Here is a 19,545-nt window from a genome sequence, read left to right as displayed (position 1 = left end):
CCTTCACCTGCTTCTCTGTGCTCTGGACCCTGGATCTCCAGCCTCTCTGGTTACCTGTAAATTGTTGTCAGCCAGGTAATAAACGGCTACACAGCAGCTGATGGCCGCTCCGGAAGAGACAACCCAGGCTGCCACGTGGGCAGAGAAGCGGATAAACTGCCGATTGAATGCTAACTTGACGTTCTCCTGACGGATTTCTGACAGGTTCTCCTGTAAACACAAGGAAGTCAAGTTCACTCACAGAACCCCTACACTGTCAGCAAAGATTACCACCCCTAGGGTTTGGTGCTCTCAAAGAGACACAAACCCACAGGCGAGAGAGTGGGAAAAAGCACCATGAGCTTGGATTAGGAGACCAGTAGGAAAATCTCTAATGGGCAAGAACCCCCCAACGCTTCATTGAATACCTTTTCCATCTCAGAGGGAAAGAGATTGGGGCCATGATCTTGAGAGAATACACTGAGGCCATAGGGCCTTCTTGAAGAATAAGGCTGGGGAACCCTCTGCAACCCTCTTGTCAAAGCCCCTTAGTTTATAAATTCTGCTTGCTCTTTTTTTCTCTTAAATATTTTTCTATAGATCATGGTTTGTCAACCTTGGCTCTATTGTCATTCAGAATTGATAAATCTGTGTTGAGGGCTTGTCCTGTGCACCTTGGGATGTTGAGCAGCTTCTTGGCCTCTACCCACTAGATGCTGGTAATACACACTCCTCTGCAGCAACAATCAAAAAAGCCTCCAGACATTGCCCCGTGTCTCTGGGGCAAATCTGCCCCAAGTCAAAAACCACTGGATAAAATTATAAACCTAGAACTGTGAGGTCAATAAGTATTTAACATCTTGTTATAAATTGTTAAACTGCCCTTCAGCAAGCTTATGTCAATAACAAAGTCACCACGTTGTGTGAAAATGTTCATTTCCCTACACCATCACCGGTACTGGGCATTTAAAATAGTTTTAGGGTTTTGTTTTTTCTTTTGCCAGTATCATGGAGAATAAAAAATAAAATATTATTACTTTAAGAAAAGTTACAGGCATATGGAAGGAGGAAAGAAGACTGGCCATGGGAAGGGATTTAAAGCTAGCTCTCCTTACCCTGATTTCAGTGCTCAGATTCTTCTGTTTCAGCTTTACTGCACTTTCATGAGTGACAGTGAAGTCCCAGCAAAAAATGAGCTTGGCGATCCCTCTGGAGTAAATGTGGGGGTTAATGAAGTTGTTCCGGAAATACCTGGCCATACTAGGAAAGGCAGAAACCAAAATACCCAAGCGTTACTGGGACAGACATTGAAGGTGCAGGGATTATAACAAAGAACAGTTCTATCATTAGTGGTAAAAGGTGACATGGAAGAGTTAGCCTGAAGTTCCGGAACAGGGCACCAGCAAACATGATAGTTAGCAGCACTGGCTTTGCAGTCCGACTGTGTAATCTTTGACTGCCAACCAGGGGATTTTGTCATTTTAAGGGTCCTAACCCTCAGTTTCCACATCTGTATAACGGGGATAATACTAGTTCACTATGAGAGTTGTATTAGTTTCCTCCTGCTGTTATAACAAATTGCCCTAAACTTACTGGCTTAAAACAACATGTATTCTTACTTCAGTTCAGTTCAGTCGCTCAGTCGTGTCCGACTCTTTGCGACCCCATGAACCACAGCACGCCAGGCCTCCCTGTCCATCACCAACTTCTGGACTCCACCCAAACCTATGTCCATTGAGTTGATGATGCCATCGAACCACCTCATCCTTTGTCGTCCCCTTCTCCTCCTGCCCTCAATCTTTCCCAGCATCAGGTTCTTTTCCAATGAGTCAGCTAGCTCTTCGTATCAGGTGGCCAAAGTATTGGAGTTTCAGCCTCAACGTCAGTCCTTCCAATGAACACCCAGAACTGATTTCCTTTAGGATGAACTGGCTAGATTTCCTTGCAGTACAAGGGACTCTCAAGAGTCTTCTCCAACACCGCAGTTCAAAAGCATCAATTCTTTGGCACTCAGCTTTCTTTATACTCCAACTCTCACATCCATACATGACCACTGGAAAAACCGTAGTCTTGACTAGATGGACACTTGTTGACAAAGTAATGTGTCTGATTTTTAATCTGTTGTCTAGGTTGGTCATAACCTTCCTTCCAAGGAGTGAGTGTCTTTTAATTTCATGGCTGCAATCACCATCTGCAGTGATTTTGGAGCCCAGAAAAATAAAGTCAGCCACTGTTTCCACTGTTTCCCCATCTATCTGCTATGAAGTGATGGGACTGGATGCCATGATCTTAGTTTTCTGAATGTTGAGCTTTAAGCCAACTTTTCCACTCTCCTCTTTCACTTTCATCAAGAAGCTCTTTAGCTCTTCTTCACTTTCTGCCATAAGGGTGGTGTCATCTGCATATCTGAGGTTATTGATATTTCTCCCGGCAATCTTGATTCCAGCTTGTGCTTCCTCCAGCCCAGTGTTTCTCATGATGTAAGTTAAATAAGCAGGGTGACAATATACAGCCCTGACACACTCCTTTTCCAGTCTGTTGTTTCATGTCCAGTTCTAGTTGTTGCTACTTAACCTGCACACAGGTTTCTCAAGAGGCAGGTCAGGTGGTCTGGTATTCCCATCTCTTTCAGAATTTCCCACAGTTTATTGTAGTCCACACAGTCAAAGGCTTTGGCATAGTCAATAAAGCAGAAATATATGTGTTTCTGGAACTCTTGCTTTTTCGATGATCCAGCGGATGTTGGCAATTTGATCTCTGGTTCCTCTGCCTTTTCTAAAGCCAGCTTGAACATCTGGAAGTTCACGGTACACATATTGCTGAAGCCTGGCTTGGCGAATTTTGAGCATTACTTTACTAGCATGTGAGATGAGTACAATTGTGCGGTAGTTTGAGCATTCTTTGGCATTTCAGAAAGCATTGCCTTTCTTTGGGATTGGAATGAAAACTGACCTTTTCCAGTCCTGTGGCCACTGCTGAGTGTTCCAAATTTGCTGGCATATTGAGTGCAGTACTTTACAGCATCATCTTTCAGGATTTGAAATAGCTCAACTGGAATGCCATCACCTCTACTAGCTTTGTTTGTAGTAATGCTTCCTAAGGCCCACTTGACTTCACATTCCAGGATGTCTGGCTCTAGGTGAGTGATCACACCATTGTGATTATCTGGGTCATGAAGATCTTTTTTGTACAGTTCTTCTGTGTATTCTTGCCACCTCTTCGTAATATCTTCTGCTTCTGTTAGGTCCCTACAATTTCTGTCCTTTATCAAGCCCATCCTTGCATGAAATGTTCCCTTGGTATCTCTAATTTTCTTTTGAAGAGATCTCTAGTCTTTCCCGTTCTATTGTTTTCCTCTGTTTCTTTGCATTGATTGCTGAGGAAGGCTTTCTTATCTCTCCTTGCTATTCTTTGGAACTCTGCATTCAAATGGGTATATCTTTCCTTTTCTCCTTTGCTTTTCATTTCCCTTCTTTTCACAGCTATTTGTAAGGCCTCCTCTGACAGCCATTTTGCTTTTTTGCATTTCTTTTTCTTGGGGATGGTCTTGATTTCTGTCTCCTGTACAATGTCACGAACCTCCATCCATAGTTCATCAGGCACTCTATCAGATATAGTCCCTTAAATCTATTTCTCACTTCCACTGTATAGTCATAAGGGATTTGATTTAGGTCATACCTGAATGGTCTAGCGGTTTTCTCCACTTTCTTCAATTTCTTACTAGAGGTCAGAAATCAGAAAATGGGTCAACAATCAAGGTACTGGCAGAGTTGTGTTCCTTCTGGAGACTTTGGAGGAGAATCTGTTTCCCTGCCTTTTCCAGCTTCTAGATGCTGCCTGCATTCCCTGGCTTGTAGCTCCTTCATCTTCAAAGCCAGAAGAGTAGCACCTTCTGCTCTTTCCCTGACTTTGACTCTCCTGCTTCCCTCTTTAAAGGACCCTTGTGATTGCACTGGCCCATTTTAAGATATTTAACTTAATCACTTTTGGAAAATTTTTTTTTGCCAGATAAGGTACCATAGTCACAGTTTCTGGGGATTAGGTCATGGACTTCTTTGAAGAGGGAGCATTATTCAGCCCACAGCAAGAGTCAGTGTAGCCCTTAGCACAGTAAGCACTCAGTAAAGGCAGCTGTAATTATCATGGAGATGTCTAGGATTCATTGAAGTTGGGTCCAGGAAGCACTAAACCTGGCATGTGAAAAAATTCTGAGCAAAATGGACACTACCTTTGTAAAGTTTGCCACCAACAAGTAATAACAGCTTAAGAACCGGAAACATTTCCTAGTTCAATAGGACAAAACAAAATCTTGTTTTATTTTGGATTATCATGCTGGCAGTGAGGTTGTTATGGACTGAACTGTACTCCTTAAAAATTAATATTTTGAAGTCCTATGACTACAATGCAAGAGACCCGGGTTTGATCCTTGGGTTGTGAAGATCCCCTGGAGAAGGGAATGGCTACCCACTCCAGTATTCTTGGCTGGAGAATCTAATGGACAGAGGAGCCTGAGGGCTAAAGTCCATGGGGTCGCAAAGAGTCAGACATGACCGAGAGACTAACACACACATACGCACAACCCTTAGTACCTCAGAAATAGACTGGGTTTTGAGATAGGATCTGTACAGAGGTAGTTAAAGTAAAGCAAGATCATTTCAGTGGGCCCAATCCAACATGGCTGGTGTCGTTATAAGAAGGGGATATTAGGACTCAGATATACATGGAGTGTAGATCATATGAGGATAGAGGGGGAAGGTGGCTGTCAGCAAGCTGGTGAGAGAAGCCTCATGAGAAACCAACCCTGCTGAAACATCTTGAACTTGAATTTCTAGCATCCCGAATTTGAGAAAAAAAAAATGTTGTTGATTAAGCCCCCCCCCAGTCTGTGGTACTTTATTAGAAAGACCTAGTAAACTAACAGGTTTAACAGATTGGACATTTGACAACTGTCAATTTACAACCATTCATCAAAACTACCTGAGTCACTGCATCCTTATTTTCAGACCGACCAATTTCTCTAAAAGCCCATGAAAATTTCTCTTCCTCTGTCCAAATGTCCTATGTTCTAGGACAAGAAAGGATCAGACAGGAGTAGAAAGTTGAAATTGCAGAGAAACTGTTCTCCCAGTAACTTTTGAGTCTCTAAGATTCCTAAAACTATAAAGAGCTTAGAATCAGAAAATGAAACATTCCATACCTGAAGAGCAAACTAAAAAAGCAGATGACCAAACACCCTCCGATTGTGAAGATGTAGGCCAGCTGCATGTTGTACGAAGCCCCGCTGCTGCCATGCCGGATCGTAGAATTGGTGTAAAAGCCATAGTACATCACTGTGTTAGTAAAATAACCCTGAAAAGGACAATAGATCCCAGGTCAGGTGGATCTCTCAAGAAAACAGTGAATGACTATGGGCGGCAGAGTTTCCTTTTTCCGTATATAAGAAGCCTGCATTGGTCAGTTTAGATATTTTGTCTGCCAGGAAAGAGGCAAACAAGGCCAGTGAGAACCTAGACGTCTTATCACAAGGCTCTTAGAGGTGGAAAGGAACTGCAAAGCAACGCAATTTTACAATGGAGGGGCCCAGTAATCACCACCTGGAGCCAGTGACCACGCCAAGCATGGCTAAAAGCAGGACAGCCAGCTGTTACGTGCCTCTGTCATCTATTAAGTATTATGGTATGATGTTTAAAATGAAAGAAACCAAGTCTTTAGGTCTAAACTTCAACTTATAGGAAATAAGGCACCTGTGTAAATCAGAGGAACAAATTAGAGAGACCGGGAGGAAACAATTCAGCAATTACATGTACAATCCAATGTTCTACCTTCCACAACTGTCTGATTGTTTCCTCCGGGTCTCTCTAATTTGTTCCTCTAATTTATACAGGCCCCTTATTTCCTTAAAGAACTAAAAACAGAACTACCATATTACCCAGCAATCCCACTACCGGGCATATACCCTGAGAAAACCATAATTCAAAAAGATACATATACTCATTGTTCATTGCAGCACTGTTTACAATAACCAGAACATGGAAATAACCCAAATGTCCATCAACAGATGAATGATAAAGACATGGCACATATACACAATGGAATATTACTCAGCCAGAAAAAGGAACAAAATTGGGTCATTTGTACAGATGTGGATCGATATAGTCTGTCATACAGAGTGAAGTAAGTCAGAAAGAGAAAAGCAAATATTGTATATTAACGCGTATATGTGGGATCTAGAAAAAATGGTACAGATGAACTTGTTAGCAGTGCAGGAATACACAGGCAGATATACAGAACAGACATGTGGACATGAGGGTAGAGGAGAGGAAGGTGAGATGAATTGGGAGAGTACAATTGACATGGATACAGTACGACATATAAAACAGATCGCCAATGGGGACCTGCTCTATAGCACAGGGAACTCAGCTCAGTGCTCTGTGATGACCTAGATGAGAAGGATGGCAGTGGGGTGAGAGGGAAGTCCACAGGGGAGGGGATATATGTATACATATAACTGATTCATTGTACAGCAGAAACTAACACATTGTAAAGCAATTATATTCCAATTAAAAATATTATCCTTTTTATTTTTTTCCAACCATTTAAAAATGTGGAAACCAATCTTATTTTGCAGGCTGTGTAGAAACAGACAGTGAGCCAGATTTGGCTCTTATCTATCCATAGGATCTCAGTGGCAGAAACCTCTTCTAGAAAGTAAATTCACAGGGTGGGAGCTATGTGCTCCAATAGAGAGCTTGGTAAGATACACTGTGGTTGTTAATAAAGAGAATAACATGGATGTGTATCCATGCTCAACATACACAGTAAAGCAAAAAAGTTGCAAAGCAAGACTTGTATTATCTCACCCTCTTTTGATTTAAAAAAATATTTTAGTATTATTGACTTGTGTATCTATGTATCTATGACTGTATAGGAAGAAAAATGGTGGATAAAGATACACTCCAAACTAGAGAGGTAGGAAAAAGAGCAAGGAAGACAAAGAAAAAAGAGCAAGCAAGACACAATAGACTTTTTCTTAATTTGTTCTCTTCTATACTAGGAAATTTTTTAAAAGAAGCACTGTATTTTGTAGAAAGAAAATTAAAAAAAGAGAAAAGGTAGATCTATGAACACCAATATAAGATGGTGAAAGGAAGCAAGTCACAGGACGTCTATATGAATAATTCATCTTTTGTTTGGAAAAAAAAGAAGTGTATATCTGTGCATAACATGCCCAAAGGTGTGCAGAGAAGAGGATTCTGGACAACAGAAACTGTTAACATGGTCACCTCTGGAGACAGAAATTCTCCCGAAATTGTGTGTGTGTCACTTTGGAGAAAAAGAGAAAGCGTTTTAAACACCCACTTTCGCGGTTGACTCTCAGACAAATGAGAAGCCTGGAAGGGTGCCAGCAGGAACGTCCTGGGTTTCCAAGTATGAACTCCAGGTGTAGGGGGAACACTTACCGCCCCAGTTAAAAATTCCAGTCCAGTGAATTGGAGGCGGTTCTTCTCCATCACAGTTAGCTGAGGGATTATGATGAAACTGAAGGTCACAATGAACGAGAAGATGTTGAACTTCAAAAGCCACTTCAGAAAGTTGAAATAGGAGAGGACGCTGGTGCCGAACTTGCCTCCGATGACCTTGAGCGTCTTCTGCCACAGGCTGATGGAACTGAGCAGTTCCGACAGGTTGTTCTTGAACCTTCGGTATGCCTGGGCATAGACACAAAGCACAGGGCTAGATGGCCCCTCAACAAATATCTATTGAGCAGGCCTGACAATAGCAACAGGCCACCGCTTCTAAGTCCCTTGGACATCAAGCCAGTCTATCCTAAAGGAAATCAACCCTGAATATTCATTGGAAGGACAGATGCTGATGCTGAAGCTCCAGTACTTTGACCACCTGATGCAAAGAGCTGACTCATTGGAAAAGATTCTGATGCTGGGAAAGACTGAGGGCAGGAGGAGAAGGGGGTGACAGGATGGGATGGTTGGATGGCATCACCATCACTGCCCCTCCCCTGGACACACCCCTACTCTCAGCCCATATTAGGAACCAGCCTGCCCCTACTTGGGGAGCAAGCAAGAGAACCTGCTACTTGTTTTTGCAGGCGCCTTAGTAAAGACTTGCCTGAATTTCTTGTCTGGCCTCTTATCAATTTCTATTGATCAAGAAAGGCCAAGAACCCAGGTCGGTATCACTATATTTATTACCTTCCTAGGTTTGCTGTTGAAGGTGACACTCACAGGAGCTAGGTTGCCCAAATAACTAAATAACTCTGCAGCTCCTTAGACTTTCCTATGCCCACGTTTTCCCCACACATAAACTGACCCAATTTCTATATTCTTTCAAGGAAACAGCCCTGAATTTTGGTTTTTCCTTCCTGTGAGCCCTCTGTCATCCCCACTCTCCCTGCTCCCTGGTTTCACCCTACTCTGTGCCCATTTACTGACCTCAGTAAAGACCGACTTACCAGTGAAATGGAGTTCAGGCACTGAGCACAGCAGTTGAGCTCCAGGATACGACGGGACTGCTTACTTTTCTCTTTGTCAACCATTTTCCTGTGGGAAAGGGCATAAGAAAGTGAGACACCAGTGCGGTAATGCATTTATCCCTTGGACATTTCTTGAGTGCCTGCCACGTGCCAGGCATAGTCCCAGGTGGTGAGACACAGACAGATCTCCCCATCTCATGGAGCAGACACCTTAGTGGGGAGAGAAAGAAAATAAATAAGAAATGTAATCATAAAGTAGGTAAACAATATAAGATAAGAGAAGGTGAGTGGTACTATGGGAAAGAGAAGGGGAAAACAGAGCAGAGTAAGGAGGTGGGAAATGCTGGGTTGAAGACCCTGTTTCAATTTGAATAGCGCCTTATTTGCACAAAGTCTGGAAGGCGAAGAGGGGGTTAGTCTGTGGATAAGGGACTGTCTGAGCACAGGAAACAGCCAATTCAAAGCCCCAAGGAGGCCAGGATGCAGGAATGAGCAGGGGAAGGGTGGAGAATGTGAGTGATAACCGTGAGTATGTGGCTGGGGTCTTATAAGACAGTGGTTCTCAATCAGGAAGATTTTTGGCTTCAAGGGATGTTTGGGTATGTCTGGTGACATTTTTTGGTTGTCAGACTGGGGGTTGGGAGTGCCGCTGACATCTAGAGACCAGGGATGCTGCTATATACCCTACAGTGAACAGGACAGCCCCTCAAACATAGAATAATCCCAACTCAAATGTCAGATTGAAAATCCTGCTGTGAAGTCTCTTGGGGTCATCACAAGGCCCTCACTGTGTGACAGACAGAGCCAAGCAGAGTTTGAAACGTAAGAGTGTTTTCAAGAAGATCCAGCTGCAGTTGTTCTCTTTACTTTTCCATGAACTCATCACATCTCCTTTGCTCTGGGCTCTTCCCTTTGGCCCAGCCAAAGGCCCACCCCCACAACACCATCTTCCAAAGCTCAGTTCACAGACATCCCCTACTTTGCCCATGTGGACCGTTATCTCTAGTCCTGTTATCATCTAATCCTCCCCCTGCAGTCTCCTTCTCCCTTGATTTGGCCTGATATTCTTTCTATCACTTATAAGTTACTTGTTGACCAATCTACTTTCCCTGCCAGACTCTGAACCTCAGAACAATTGCATCATTTATTTACATATATACAATTATTTATTAGCAATTGCATCTACTCTACTACCAGCCCCTTGTGCTTGTGTTCAATCATGTCCAATCTTTGTGACCCCATGGACTGTAGCCCGCCAGGCTCCTCTATCCATGAAATTTTCCAGGCAAGAATACTGGAATGGGTTGCCATTTCCTTCTCCAAAGGATCTTCCCGATCCAGGCAATGAAACTTTGTCTCTTGTGTCTCCTGAACTGGCAGGCGAATTCTTTACTACTGTGCTACCTGGGAAGCCCTGTCAACTCTGAACAAATTGCAAAAAGAAAAATGCTGAGGAGTGATAAATGTAAGAAGGGCTCAAGACTTAAACAGGCCTCACTCTTGCTTTTGAAAGCTTCTGCGGTTTTGTTTGATTTAGTTCTGTGTACCCTCAACCCCCAGCCCCGCCCCTGCCTGGCACAGCATGGTTTGCAGGATCTTACTTCCCCTCCCAGGCACTGAACCCAGGTCACAGCAGTGAAAGTGCCAAGTCCTAACCCCTGGCTCACCAGGGAAATCTTCCCTTACACACACCTTTTTTCTAAGAGGAGTTTAAAATTTACAGAGAAGTTACAAAAACAACACAGAAAATCCCCATCTCCTACGCACCATTTCCTCTGCTAACATCTTACATTTCCAAGGTAGGTTAGTTGCAACTAAGGAACCAACATCGGTGTGTAACCTTTACCTAAACTCCAGACTATTCTGCCTTGACTAGTTTTTCCATAGATGTTCATTTTCTATCCCGGGACCCATCCAGGACACCACATCACATTAGTACTCATGTATCTTTAGAACTCTCCAGTCTGACTGTGTATCATACTTTCCTTCTTTTTGATGATCTTGACAGTTCTGAAGAATACTGCTCAGATAATATGAAGACTGTCCCTTGATTAGGGTTTCTCTGCTTTTTTCCTCTGGTTGGACTAGGGTTGTGGGTTTTAGGAGAGAGTACATGGCAGTGGGGGGCTTCCCAGGTGGCTCAGCTGGTTAAGAACATGCCTGCCAATTCAGGGGACGCAAGACACACAGGTTCAGTCCCTGAGTTGGAAAGATCCTCTGGAGAAGGAAATGGCAACCCATTCCAATATTCTTGCCTGGAGAATTTCATGGACAGAGGAACCTGGTGGGCTACAGTCCATGGGGTCACAAAGAGTCAGACATGACTAAGCACGCATGCACGCACACACACAGAGGTGACTCTCTGATCACATGACCTATCTCCAGGGATGTTAACCTTGAGCATCTGGCCCAGGTAGGATTAGCCAGACTTCAGCCCAGAAAGCGATGTCCCCCTCTTTCCGTCCTCCACTCTCTAGAAGCAGGTCACTAAGCACAGCCCACAGTCCAGGTAACCAACACACATTACGTGGAATTCTTCAGTAGGAAGATTGCCTCTTCCCTTGAGTTCATTTCTTACCTTTCGGACATGAGACAAAGGTGGAAGACTAAGGTTTCCATGAGATCTGTGCAAGGAAAAAAACATTTGGTTCATACCTAAGGTTCCTTTTTTCTTCCATGGTCCTTGGCTGATTCCTAATGGCTTTAATTCTGTCTCTAGATGTCATGGGTATCAGAGACTCAATTAACTTTTGCCCTGTAGGAAAAAAAAAAATGGAGATTAATTTTTTTTTATTTTAACAGAATAGCATTTGAAAATATGGTGCTGAAGATCTAGAGTATGGTTTTATGAGTGCACAGGAAAGAATATGCTGACTCAGTGAGCTGAAAAGTCACAAATAAAAACAGGAAGATGGTGCCTACACGTGGGACATCTCAAAGCCAAAGCACGTGACAGTTTGTGTGCAATTCCAACTCCGTGTTTTCCTTTTTCCTATGACACAGCACATTCAGCAAAGCCAGAACGTGTGGTCAGCCTGGCTCTTTTCTCTCTGTAATTTCCTGCATGGCTTTCTCTCGCCCCCCTGAGCTCCAGGCCCAAGCATCTTCTTTACTTTTCTTGACTGTTGTCTTCTGCTCTTCCACCCTGGAATGTCCTCCTCCCTTCTCCGGAGAACTCAGATCCACACTTTGGGTCCACGTGGCAGATGCTGTGATCACCTACCCCACAGTCATCTCTCCTTTTTGATAGGATCCCAATTCAGTTTAGGCATCTACCCGCCTCTCTCTCTTGGTCCTGGGCTTCTGCAGGGTGGGGTCCATCTCCAGGGCCCATCTCCAGCAGGCAGGTCCCTGTGAGTCTGGGCCTATCCCGATGGCCCCAGCCCCCAGCAGGTGACCTGTTTAGCTCCAGGCATGTGACACATTGGCGAACGTGAGAGGTGGTCTGCTAAGGGGTTGCATGAAAAAGGTTTCTTCCTTCTCAAAAAAGCAAGACTCAAAAAACAAGGAAAAGGCAGTGCCTTCTCCCTCTGGGTGGGTTTTGTCTGCATGGCACTGTGGCCCTATCCATAATGGGGAAGAAGCGGGGGCCACCAGGCCCATGGCAGGAGCGGCTGGCTCCTGGCCCTGTTGTTGAGCTGCATGGAACCCCTCCTCCTCTCAATGACACAGCTGAGGCGGAGGGAGAATTCCCAGAAGAGGGCCTCCAAATCACTTGGCTGAACATGAGGAATCTGAGCATCTCCTGAGAGGGAAGTGGGGACAGACTGAGGAATAAAGGTGAAGGAGGAAAAAAGTCCAGAAATTCGGGGAGACAGCAACGTGACAAGAGATGCCCCATCTTTCAACAAAGGAGCTAAACTCATAAAATGCTTTGGTGTGAATAGATTTTTTTTTTCCCTCCTCTTTTAGAAGTCACTGAGAATGGTTGGACTTCATGCCTGGAGCATTATGGGATGAAAGAGAAACAACATCTCAGAAACCAGTGTTTGATGTCAGGAGCTGTGAGGCAAAGGAGGGTCTCAGCTACGACCTGGTTTCACGGAGGACTTGACAAATAGAGGCATCCCATGATACTAGAACCTAGGGATTGGATGCAAAGCAGTTCGGGGCAGAGGTTAAGGTGTCAGGCTTGGGAATCAGGCAGACCTGCATTTGATCCCAGATCTGCTATGTCATTTAACTTCCTTGAGCCTCAGTCTCTCAGCAAATGGAAATGACAGGTGTGCCTGTATCACACATGCAGAGAGTGGCAGGCAAATAAAACTAAATTCAATGGATAACAAAAAGGCAGAACACTGGACACGTGAAATGAGCTTCTTCTTAGGTGTCAGATCCTCTCAAAGTGACCCCTTCCGAGTCCCAAGCATCCTCAGGTCATCTACCAAGCCTTCATCCTATCCGGTGTTTTAAAACCACAGCCCTGTGGGCAACTCAGAAGGGGCTGTTCCCATCCTAACTCCTCTGCCCCAGGGTCTCACCTTGGATGTTCTCGTGTGAAGTATGAGGGGTGTCTAAGCCTGTGTTTTCTGAGTGATGAAGGGTCTGAGCAAACGATTCCTTCAAAGGTGTTGCAAATCGTAATAACTGCTTGCCCTTTTTGTCATTCCGATTGCTGAAAATCTGAGAGTCTGTTACATCGCTGTCAGAAATGGAGGAGACCAGGATGGAGTTTGAGTTCACTGGTGTCTTTTCTGGAACAATCAGACTTGAAGATGGACGGCTTTGGACCCCAGAAGGGACATGCTCAACCTCGACAATGATTTCATTTACTTGACCACCAGAAAGCATCTCTCGTTCCCCCAAGCCTTAGGTCCCACCAAGGTGAGCTTTCCAAGACCTCATATAGCAGTCATTCTGGCATTGTTGGGAACCACCCAGAAAAGTGATGACAATCACAGAGAGCTGCCCCATTCAGAGTTTTTAATGCCAGGATGAGATGGACAAAACCAGTCCCCGACAAATCACAGTACAGTTCCCCACATCTACACCAGAGGGGGATCCCTGAGAAGAGGAGTTGTTTTCCTGTGCAAATTCTGTCCCAGTAGCTAGGTAAAAGGCCAGAAACAGAATTCTTTATTAAAGCAATAGGATTCTAGAAACAGAAGGCAGAGATTCTTTTAGATGACTCATAGTCAAAGGGCAAGGTCTTCTCTTTAACTGGTGCCTCTGGTCCAAGACTTATGTTTTATTTTTGGTTTTATGTGCCTATATAAATCCAGATGGGTTTACAGTGAAACAGCTGCTCTCTCCTGACTGCCTGGGTGGTCCCACTGCTGTCTGTCTGCTTCCCACACCCATTCTCTCTTTCTCTCACATCAGCAGATGCCTCCTTTCCTATACAGCCACTGCGCTCAGTTACAACTCTCCCAGCTTTCTTCGTGGCAAAGGGTGGCTCCTTTTGCAGCCTAGGATGGATATGTGACCCCATTCTAGCCAACAAGATTGTGGCTTCCATTAATGCTCTTTAATGGGTGAACGTTTGCCTGATTTAACCTTTGACATTTCACCATTTCACCTTCTTCTTGACCAGATACAGCCATTTGGAAAACAAGACGGTAAAACGTTCACCAGCCAAGGGTGATGGTAAAAGGTGCTTCAGAAGGAGCCTCGGGCCTTGAGACTGTCATGGGCAGAGGTGCCGTGAAAACTCTGGACTCGTTCCTGGCATAGTTCTTGTCACAGGAGGAAAATAACTCCCTTTATTGCTAAACCACTGTCCTCTGTCAGTGCTCGGCACCTGGACACAGTCCCTATCCAGCAGACCTGATCTGGAAATCACCTTGGCCCTGCTGTTTATTCAGGAGTTGGAGAAACTGAGGTGCAGAGGAATGACCTAAACTCCCTCCTAATCATACTCTCATTAAATGCCAGGACTCGACTAACAATAGAACTCTTTCCTTCTCCCCACACCAACGGTAATTACTAGGATTGGGAATCTGCCTGCTAATGCAGAAGACATGGGTTCAATCCCTAGTCCAGGAAGATCCCACATGCCGTGGAGCAACTAAGCCTGTGCACCAGAACTAGAGAGCTGGGCCCCCTGGCCGCAAGTAGAGAAAGCTTGCACACGGCAACAAACGCCCAGCGCAGCTGGGAAAAAAAGTTCCCTGTAAGAAACAATAAATGATAACTATCAGTAACAATACCTGCAGGCCAACTACTTTAAATAGAATATATTGTTTGATTTTCACAATCACCCTATGAAGTAAGCACTGTAATAAACCCCATTTTGTAACTAAGAAAACTGAGGCCCCAAAAGGTAATTTGCTTAAGGCCACAAAACCAGCAAGTAGAAGAGCTCAGAATCAAACCGAAGTCTGTCTGGTCCCAAAGCACGGTGCCTTAATTACATCACCCTGGTCCTTTCCTGTAACCAGATGCTGATGTATCATTCACCATGTCCTTCATTCATAAAAGAATATTTGTGAGTACCTACTATGCGCCAGGCACTTCCTAGCTGCTAGCATGATCCACCAAAGTGACACTCTATCAGTAGACCGTCCATCAATTAATTGTAAATGATTTGAGAATCAGAACTAGTAAAGCGAAATGGTAGAGAAAGCCAGGTTCATCTCTGGGTCCTCTATTTCTTTACTTCTCTCTGCCTTCTGGGAACTCCTCATCCACCTAGAGGCCCTAATCTTCATATTGGCCACAGATCATCTTAAGAGGTTTGAAGGCATTTCTTTTCCCCAGTAGTTAAAGCCATTCCCTGCTCTTGTGGAAGACAGACAGAGAGCATGATTGTTTATATCCCCACGGTTTTCTCTGCCAAGTGGCAACACCAACCTCTTGAAAGATACAGGCCTCTTTAAGAAGGCTCGTAAAGAGTGATGCTACAGGGTCGGGTGTCAGAAGGTGAGAGATGGTTTCAAGTCACGGGGCCCCAAAATATATGTTGTTACACAGAGGATGTCTTCAATTTATTCCTTAGTATTCACAGGTTTGCCTCTAGCTTCCAGCATTCCCTGGCCTCTCTCCTCTGATGCTTTTTCATTTCCTCGGCCTCTGTCTCTGATCAGACCTTCCTCACAGCACACAGCGATCCTTACAGAGCTTCCTAACTGATTTCAAAGCCTTCTTTGAGCTGATTGCCCCTATCTTCCACTATCATAATAATTCTATGATTATTCAGAAAAATTTTGATCAAGGCAATGCCACCTCACCAATACATGTATTAGCCATGGGATGGACATGTGACTCCGCTTTCTTTCCTATGTAAAAATGACTTGTTCATGTGTAGGCATGTGTCCCAAACGGGGGTGGAGAAAGGTTCCTCAGTAATGACCGACAGGCCTAGAAAGAAAGGAAGATCTCCCCTGAGATTCCTGAGCTCTGTGTGTGTCTGCTCTCAAGCTCCCTGGCCTGCAGAGAAGGCCTGACTAGTTGAGATGAATGAGGTGAAGCTTAAAGAGAAGCTGTCTGTGAAACAGATGGAGAGAAAGAGAGTCCAGGTGGCCCTGAGCTCCTGACTTCAGACCCAGAGGCCCTGGTTCCTGTAACTCATCCAACAAATACCTCTGAGCACCTACTATGTGCCATGCCAGGCTCTGTACTAAAGTGCTGGAAGGTAATTCTACCTTCTGTTCTTTGTTTACCCACATCCTTCCCACAGCACAAGCCTGGGCCTGGGTTTCTGTCATTTGCAGCCACAAGAGCCCTAGTGAAGACACCTTGATATCCAAAGGAGAAAGACTCTGCATGTTTAGAATAAAACCTATTGTGATAAATTAAGGAAGTTCTGCATCAGTTACTACACCAGAAGCCAAGAGGCAGTGGCAATGTCTGCACTGCCTTGAACAAGCTCCTTCTGCAGGACGGATGCTTTTGGTCACTGTCCACTGAAGCCTTACCTTGGGGTGAAGTGAGCCAATTATGTCCAGACAAGGGTGGGTCTCCATAAGCTGGGCCGGGACCTTCATCACCCACATAAGCAGGATTCACTGGAATGAAGAGACAAGACAATTAATTCCACACTAGTTACTACTGAGCACACAATGGTCAGCAGGACCTTGTTAGTGGGCAATAACTCAGAGTTTGAAAAATACTTGTCTGGAGGGATGAATAGATGGAGCTCAGAGGGGTTTGTGTGCTAAGTTGCTTCAGTAATGTTCCACTGTTTGTGACCCCATGGACTGTAGCCCACTAGGCTCCTCTGTCCATGGGATTTTCCAGGCAAAGATACTGGAATGGGTTGCCATTTCCTCCTCCAAGGAATCTTCCTGACCCAGCAATCAAACCCACGTCTCTTATGTCTCCAGTATTGGTAGGCAGGTTCTTTACCTCTAGCGCCACCTGGGAAGCTTCAGAAGGGTTTAGGACAGTGAAAATACTCTGTAGGATACCCTATGATGGATACAAGTCATTATATATTTGTTGAAACCCATAGAATGTACCACCCAAGGTGAAACTTAATGTAAACTAAGGACTTTGGGTGATAATGATATGTCAATGTAGGTTCAGTTGTGACAAACATCCCACTGTGGTGGGGGACCCTGATAATGAGCGAGGCCATACACATGTTCCCTGGAGTAGGAAATGGCAATCCATGTCAGTGTTCTTGCCTGGAGGGTTCCATGGACGGAGGGGCCTGGCGGGCTATAGTCCAAGGAGTCTCAGGGAGTTGGACACAACTGCGTGGCAGCACACACATGCACGTGTGGGGCACAGGGTATTTGAGAAATCGGTCACCTCTTCCTCGATGTTACTGTGAACCTAAAACTTCCGTTAAAAAAAAATGTCCTACTTTTAAAGATTGTTGAGATGATTACAAAGCTTCCTTCTAGTTGTAGCCTTTTATGATGACACATGAATAAATTTGAAATTTGGCATGATTTTCTTAGGGACAGAGTCCACTTTCGACCTCTACGTGACAGTGTCACATTTCAATATATTTTTATTCAACTCATGATAAACAATGAAGTCTAAACTCCACAGCAGAAAAAACTGGAGCACATTTTGATGGAGATGTATGAAATTATACTGTGGGAGGTTCTGGAACTTCTTGCCAAGGATCAGTTCCCAGCTTTGCTGTTTTATTACCTGTGTGCTCTCTGTCATATGTTACTGAACAGCCTGAGTTTCAATATCTTAGTCTGTAAATCAGGGATAATAATAGGCCTTCACATAGGATTGTTGGGGAAATTGAAGCAGTTAATTTTTGTTGGGGAAACCGAATCAGTTAATACATGTAACTGGGTATACTGAGTAACTATGTATAAAAGTGCTTGAAAAAATTCCAGAACACCACAAATTCTTAATATATACTATTGTGGTAAATCAGTTGTCTTTCAGCAAACATTATACTTCCTCCACTTTGGACACCTCCACTGAGGTTGGACTTGGTCACGTGACTTGCCTTTACCAGTGGAACACAGCAGAAACGACAGTTTGCTAGTTGCAAACCAAGGACTCAGAGACATCATATGTTTCTGCTCACTCCTGTGTGTGCTTCCAGCTTATGCCATGGGATGAAAATGGCCCAGGTTAGTTCACTGTGTCAAGAAGGACACTATACCTAAACAGAATCTGTGAACTCAAATCAGACACAACCAAACCCAATGTGGTTCAGTCAAACTCCAAGCAAACCCACAGATGTGTGGGTAAGAAATAAATGATACTTATTGTGCAACACTGGGTTTTAGAGTTGTTTGTTATGCAGCATTCCTGTGGCAACAGCTAACCGGTACATCCCTTACAGCTATTGCTTTTAATTCAGTTAGCATTGCCCAAGCACCTACTCTGTGCCAAGCATTAGGAAAATCACATGGAGCCTTGGAAGATACATGGATGAAATGGGTTCTCCTTAAAAGTGCATAGTCTAACAAGATGGTATAGCACTGGGCAAGAGCATGCTGGGGCTACAACCTTGGTCCTAAAAGGAGCCCAGAGAATGAAACCACACTGTATGTGGCCACTTTTAAAAACAGCTTTTTAATTCCAGTGTTCTGTGGAGCTTGGTGGTCAGCAATCCATATTTCCCTGCTTCTACCCAGCAGTGAAGTGGAGTCAGGGAGATTGCCTGATACAGGCTCTTTCGATTTAGTAGCTAGGTGACCTTGAGCACGTTTCTCTCTGAACCTCAGTTTTCCCCTCTGTAAACAGGGAGAACAGTAGTGTCTGCTGCAGAGGAAACAAGACTGTAAAAGTAAAGTGCTTAGAAGAGTCTGCAGAGCATGGGAAACACTCCAGACCAGATATTAGCTCTGCTTGCATTAGAGCGGGCAGTGTTTCTCAATCCATTTTTTTTTTCATTACCGGCCACATAAGGAGTCTTTTAAGATGTTTTTCCTCATTGCCCTTCCTCACAATATTACTTATTTATTGATTTTTGGCTGCACTGGGTCTTCGTTGCTGCTATAGTTGGCTTTCTATAGTTGTGGCAAGTGGGGGCTGCTCCAGTTGCGATCTGCAGGCTTCTCATTGCAGTGGCTTCTTCTGTGGCAGAGCAAGGGCTCCAGGTGCCTGGGTTTCAATACTGCGGCACCAGGGCTTAGTTGCCCAGTGGAATGTGGGATCTTCACGGACCAGGGATTGAACCTGCGTCTCTTTTACTGGCAGGTGGATTCTTAGACACTGGACCAACAGAGAAGTCCCCCCATGATATTTTAATACCATAGTTTTACTGTATAATGGAGAAAGCAATGGCACCCCACTCCAGTACTCTTGCCTGGAGAATCCCATGGACGGAGGAGCCTGGTGGGCTGCAGTCCATGGGGTCGCGAAGAGTCGGACACGACTGAGCAACTTCACTTTCACTTTTCACTTTCATGCATTGGAGAAGGAAATGGCAACCCACTCCAGTGTTCTTGCCTGGAGAATCCCAGGGATGGGGGAGCCTGGCGGGCTGCCGTCTATGGGGTCACACAGAGTTGGATACGACTGAGGCGACTTAGCAGCATACTGTATAACTATGTGTTTGTGTATCTTCTTTATACATAAAAAGAGGAAGTTTTTTTCTGGCCTTTTCAATAAATTTTCACCCCTTGAGATACATATGCTCCACTGAGAACACCTGACATAAGGTTTGGAATAGCCCAACTGAACGTTTTCTCTGCAAATGTGTAACAGTC

General features: G+C 44.4%; 1 protein-coding gene across 1 annotated transcript in view; it reads right to left on the bottom strand.

Annotated features, from left to right (window-relative positions):
* Window positions 1–19,545, bottom strand: part of TMC5 (transmembrane channel like 5) — an 83,659-nt gene that overhangs the window by 31,157 nt on the left and 32,957 nt on the right. The window contains exons 4-10 of the mRNA XM_069570218.1: window positions 16,327–16,416; window positions 11,126–11,225; window positions 8,450–8,537; window positions 7,440–7,688; window positions 5,177–5,328; window positions 1,095–1,239; window positions 55–210 (exon numbers count right to left, since the gene is read on the bottom strand). Coding sequence (XP_069426319.1) covers window positions 55–210; window positions 1,095–1,239; window positions 5,177–5,328; window positions 7,440–7,688; window positions 8,450–8,537; window positions 11,126–11,225; window positions 16,327–16,416 — 980 coding nt within the window. The remainder of the gene's footprint in view (window positions 1–54; window positions 211–1,094; window positions 1,240–5,176; window positions 5,329–7,439; window positions 7,689–8,449; window positions 8,538–11,125; window positions 11,226–16,326; window positions 16,417–19,545) is intronic.

The sequence above is a fragment of the Ovis canadensis genome, chromosome 24, assembly GCF_042477335.2.
Source record: "Ovis canadensis isolate MfBH-ARS-UI-01 breed Bighorn chromosome 24, ARS-UI_OviCan_v2, whole genome shotgun sequence".
NCBI classification, from domain to species: domain Eukaryota; kingdom Metazoa; phylum Chordata; class Mammalia; order Artiodactyla; family Bovidae; genus Ovis; species Ovis canadensis.
The sequence above is the reverse complement of the archived record's forward strand: the minus strand, read 5'-3'. Positions and strand labels throughout refer to the sequence as shown.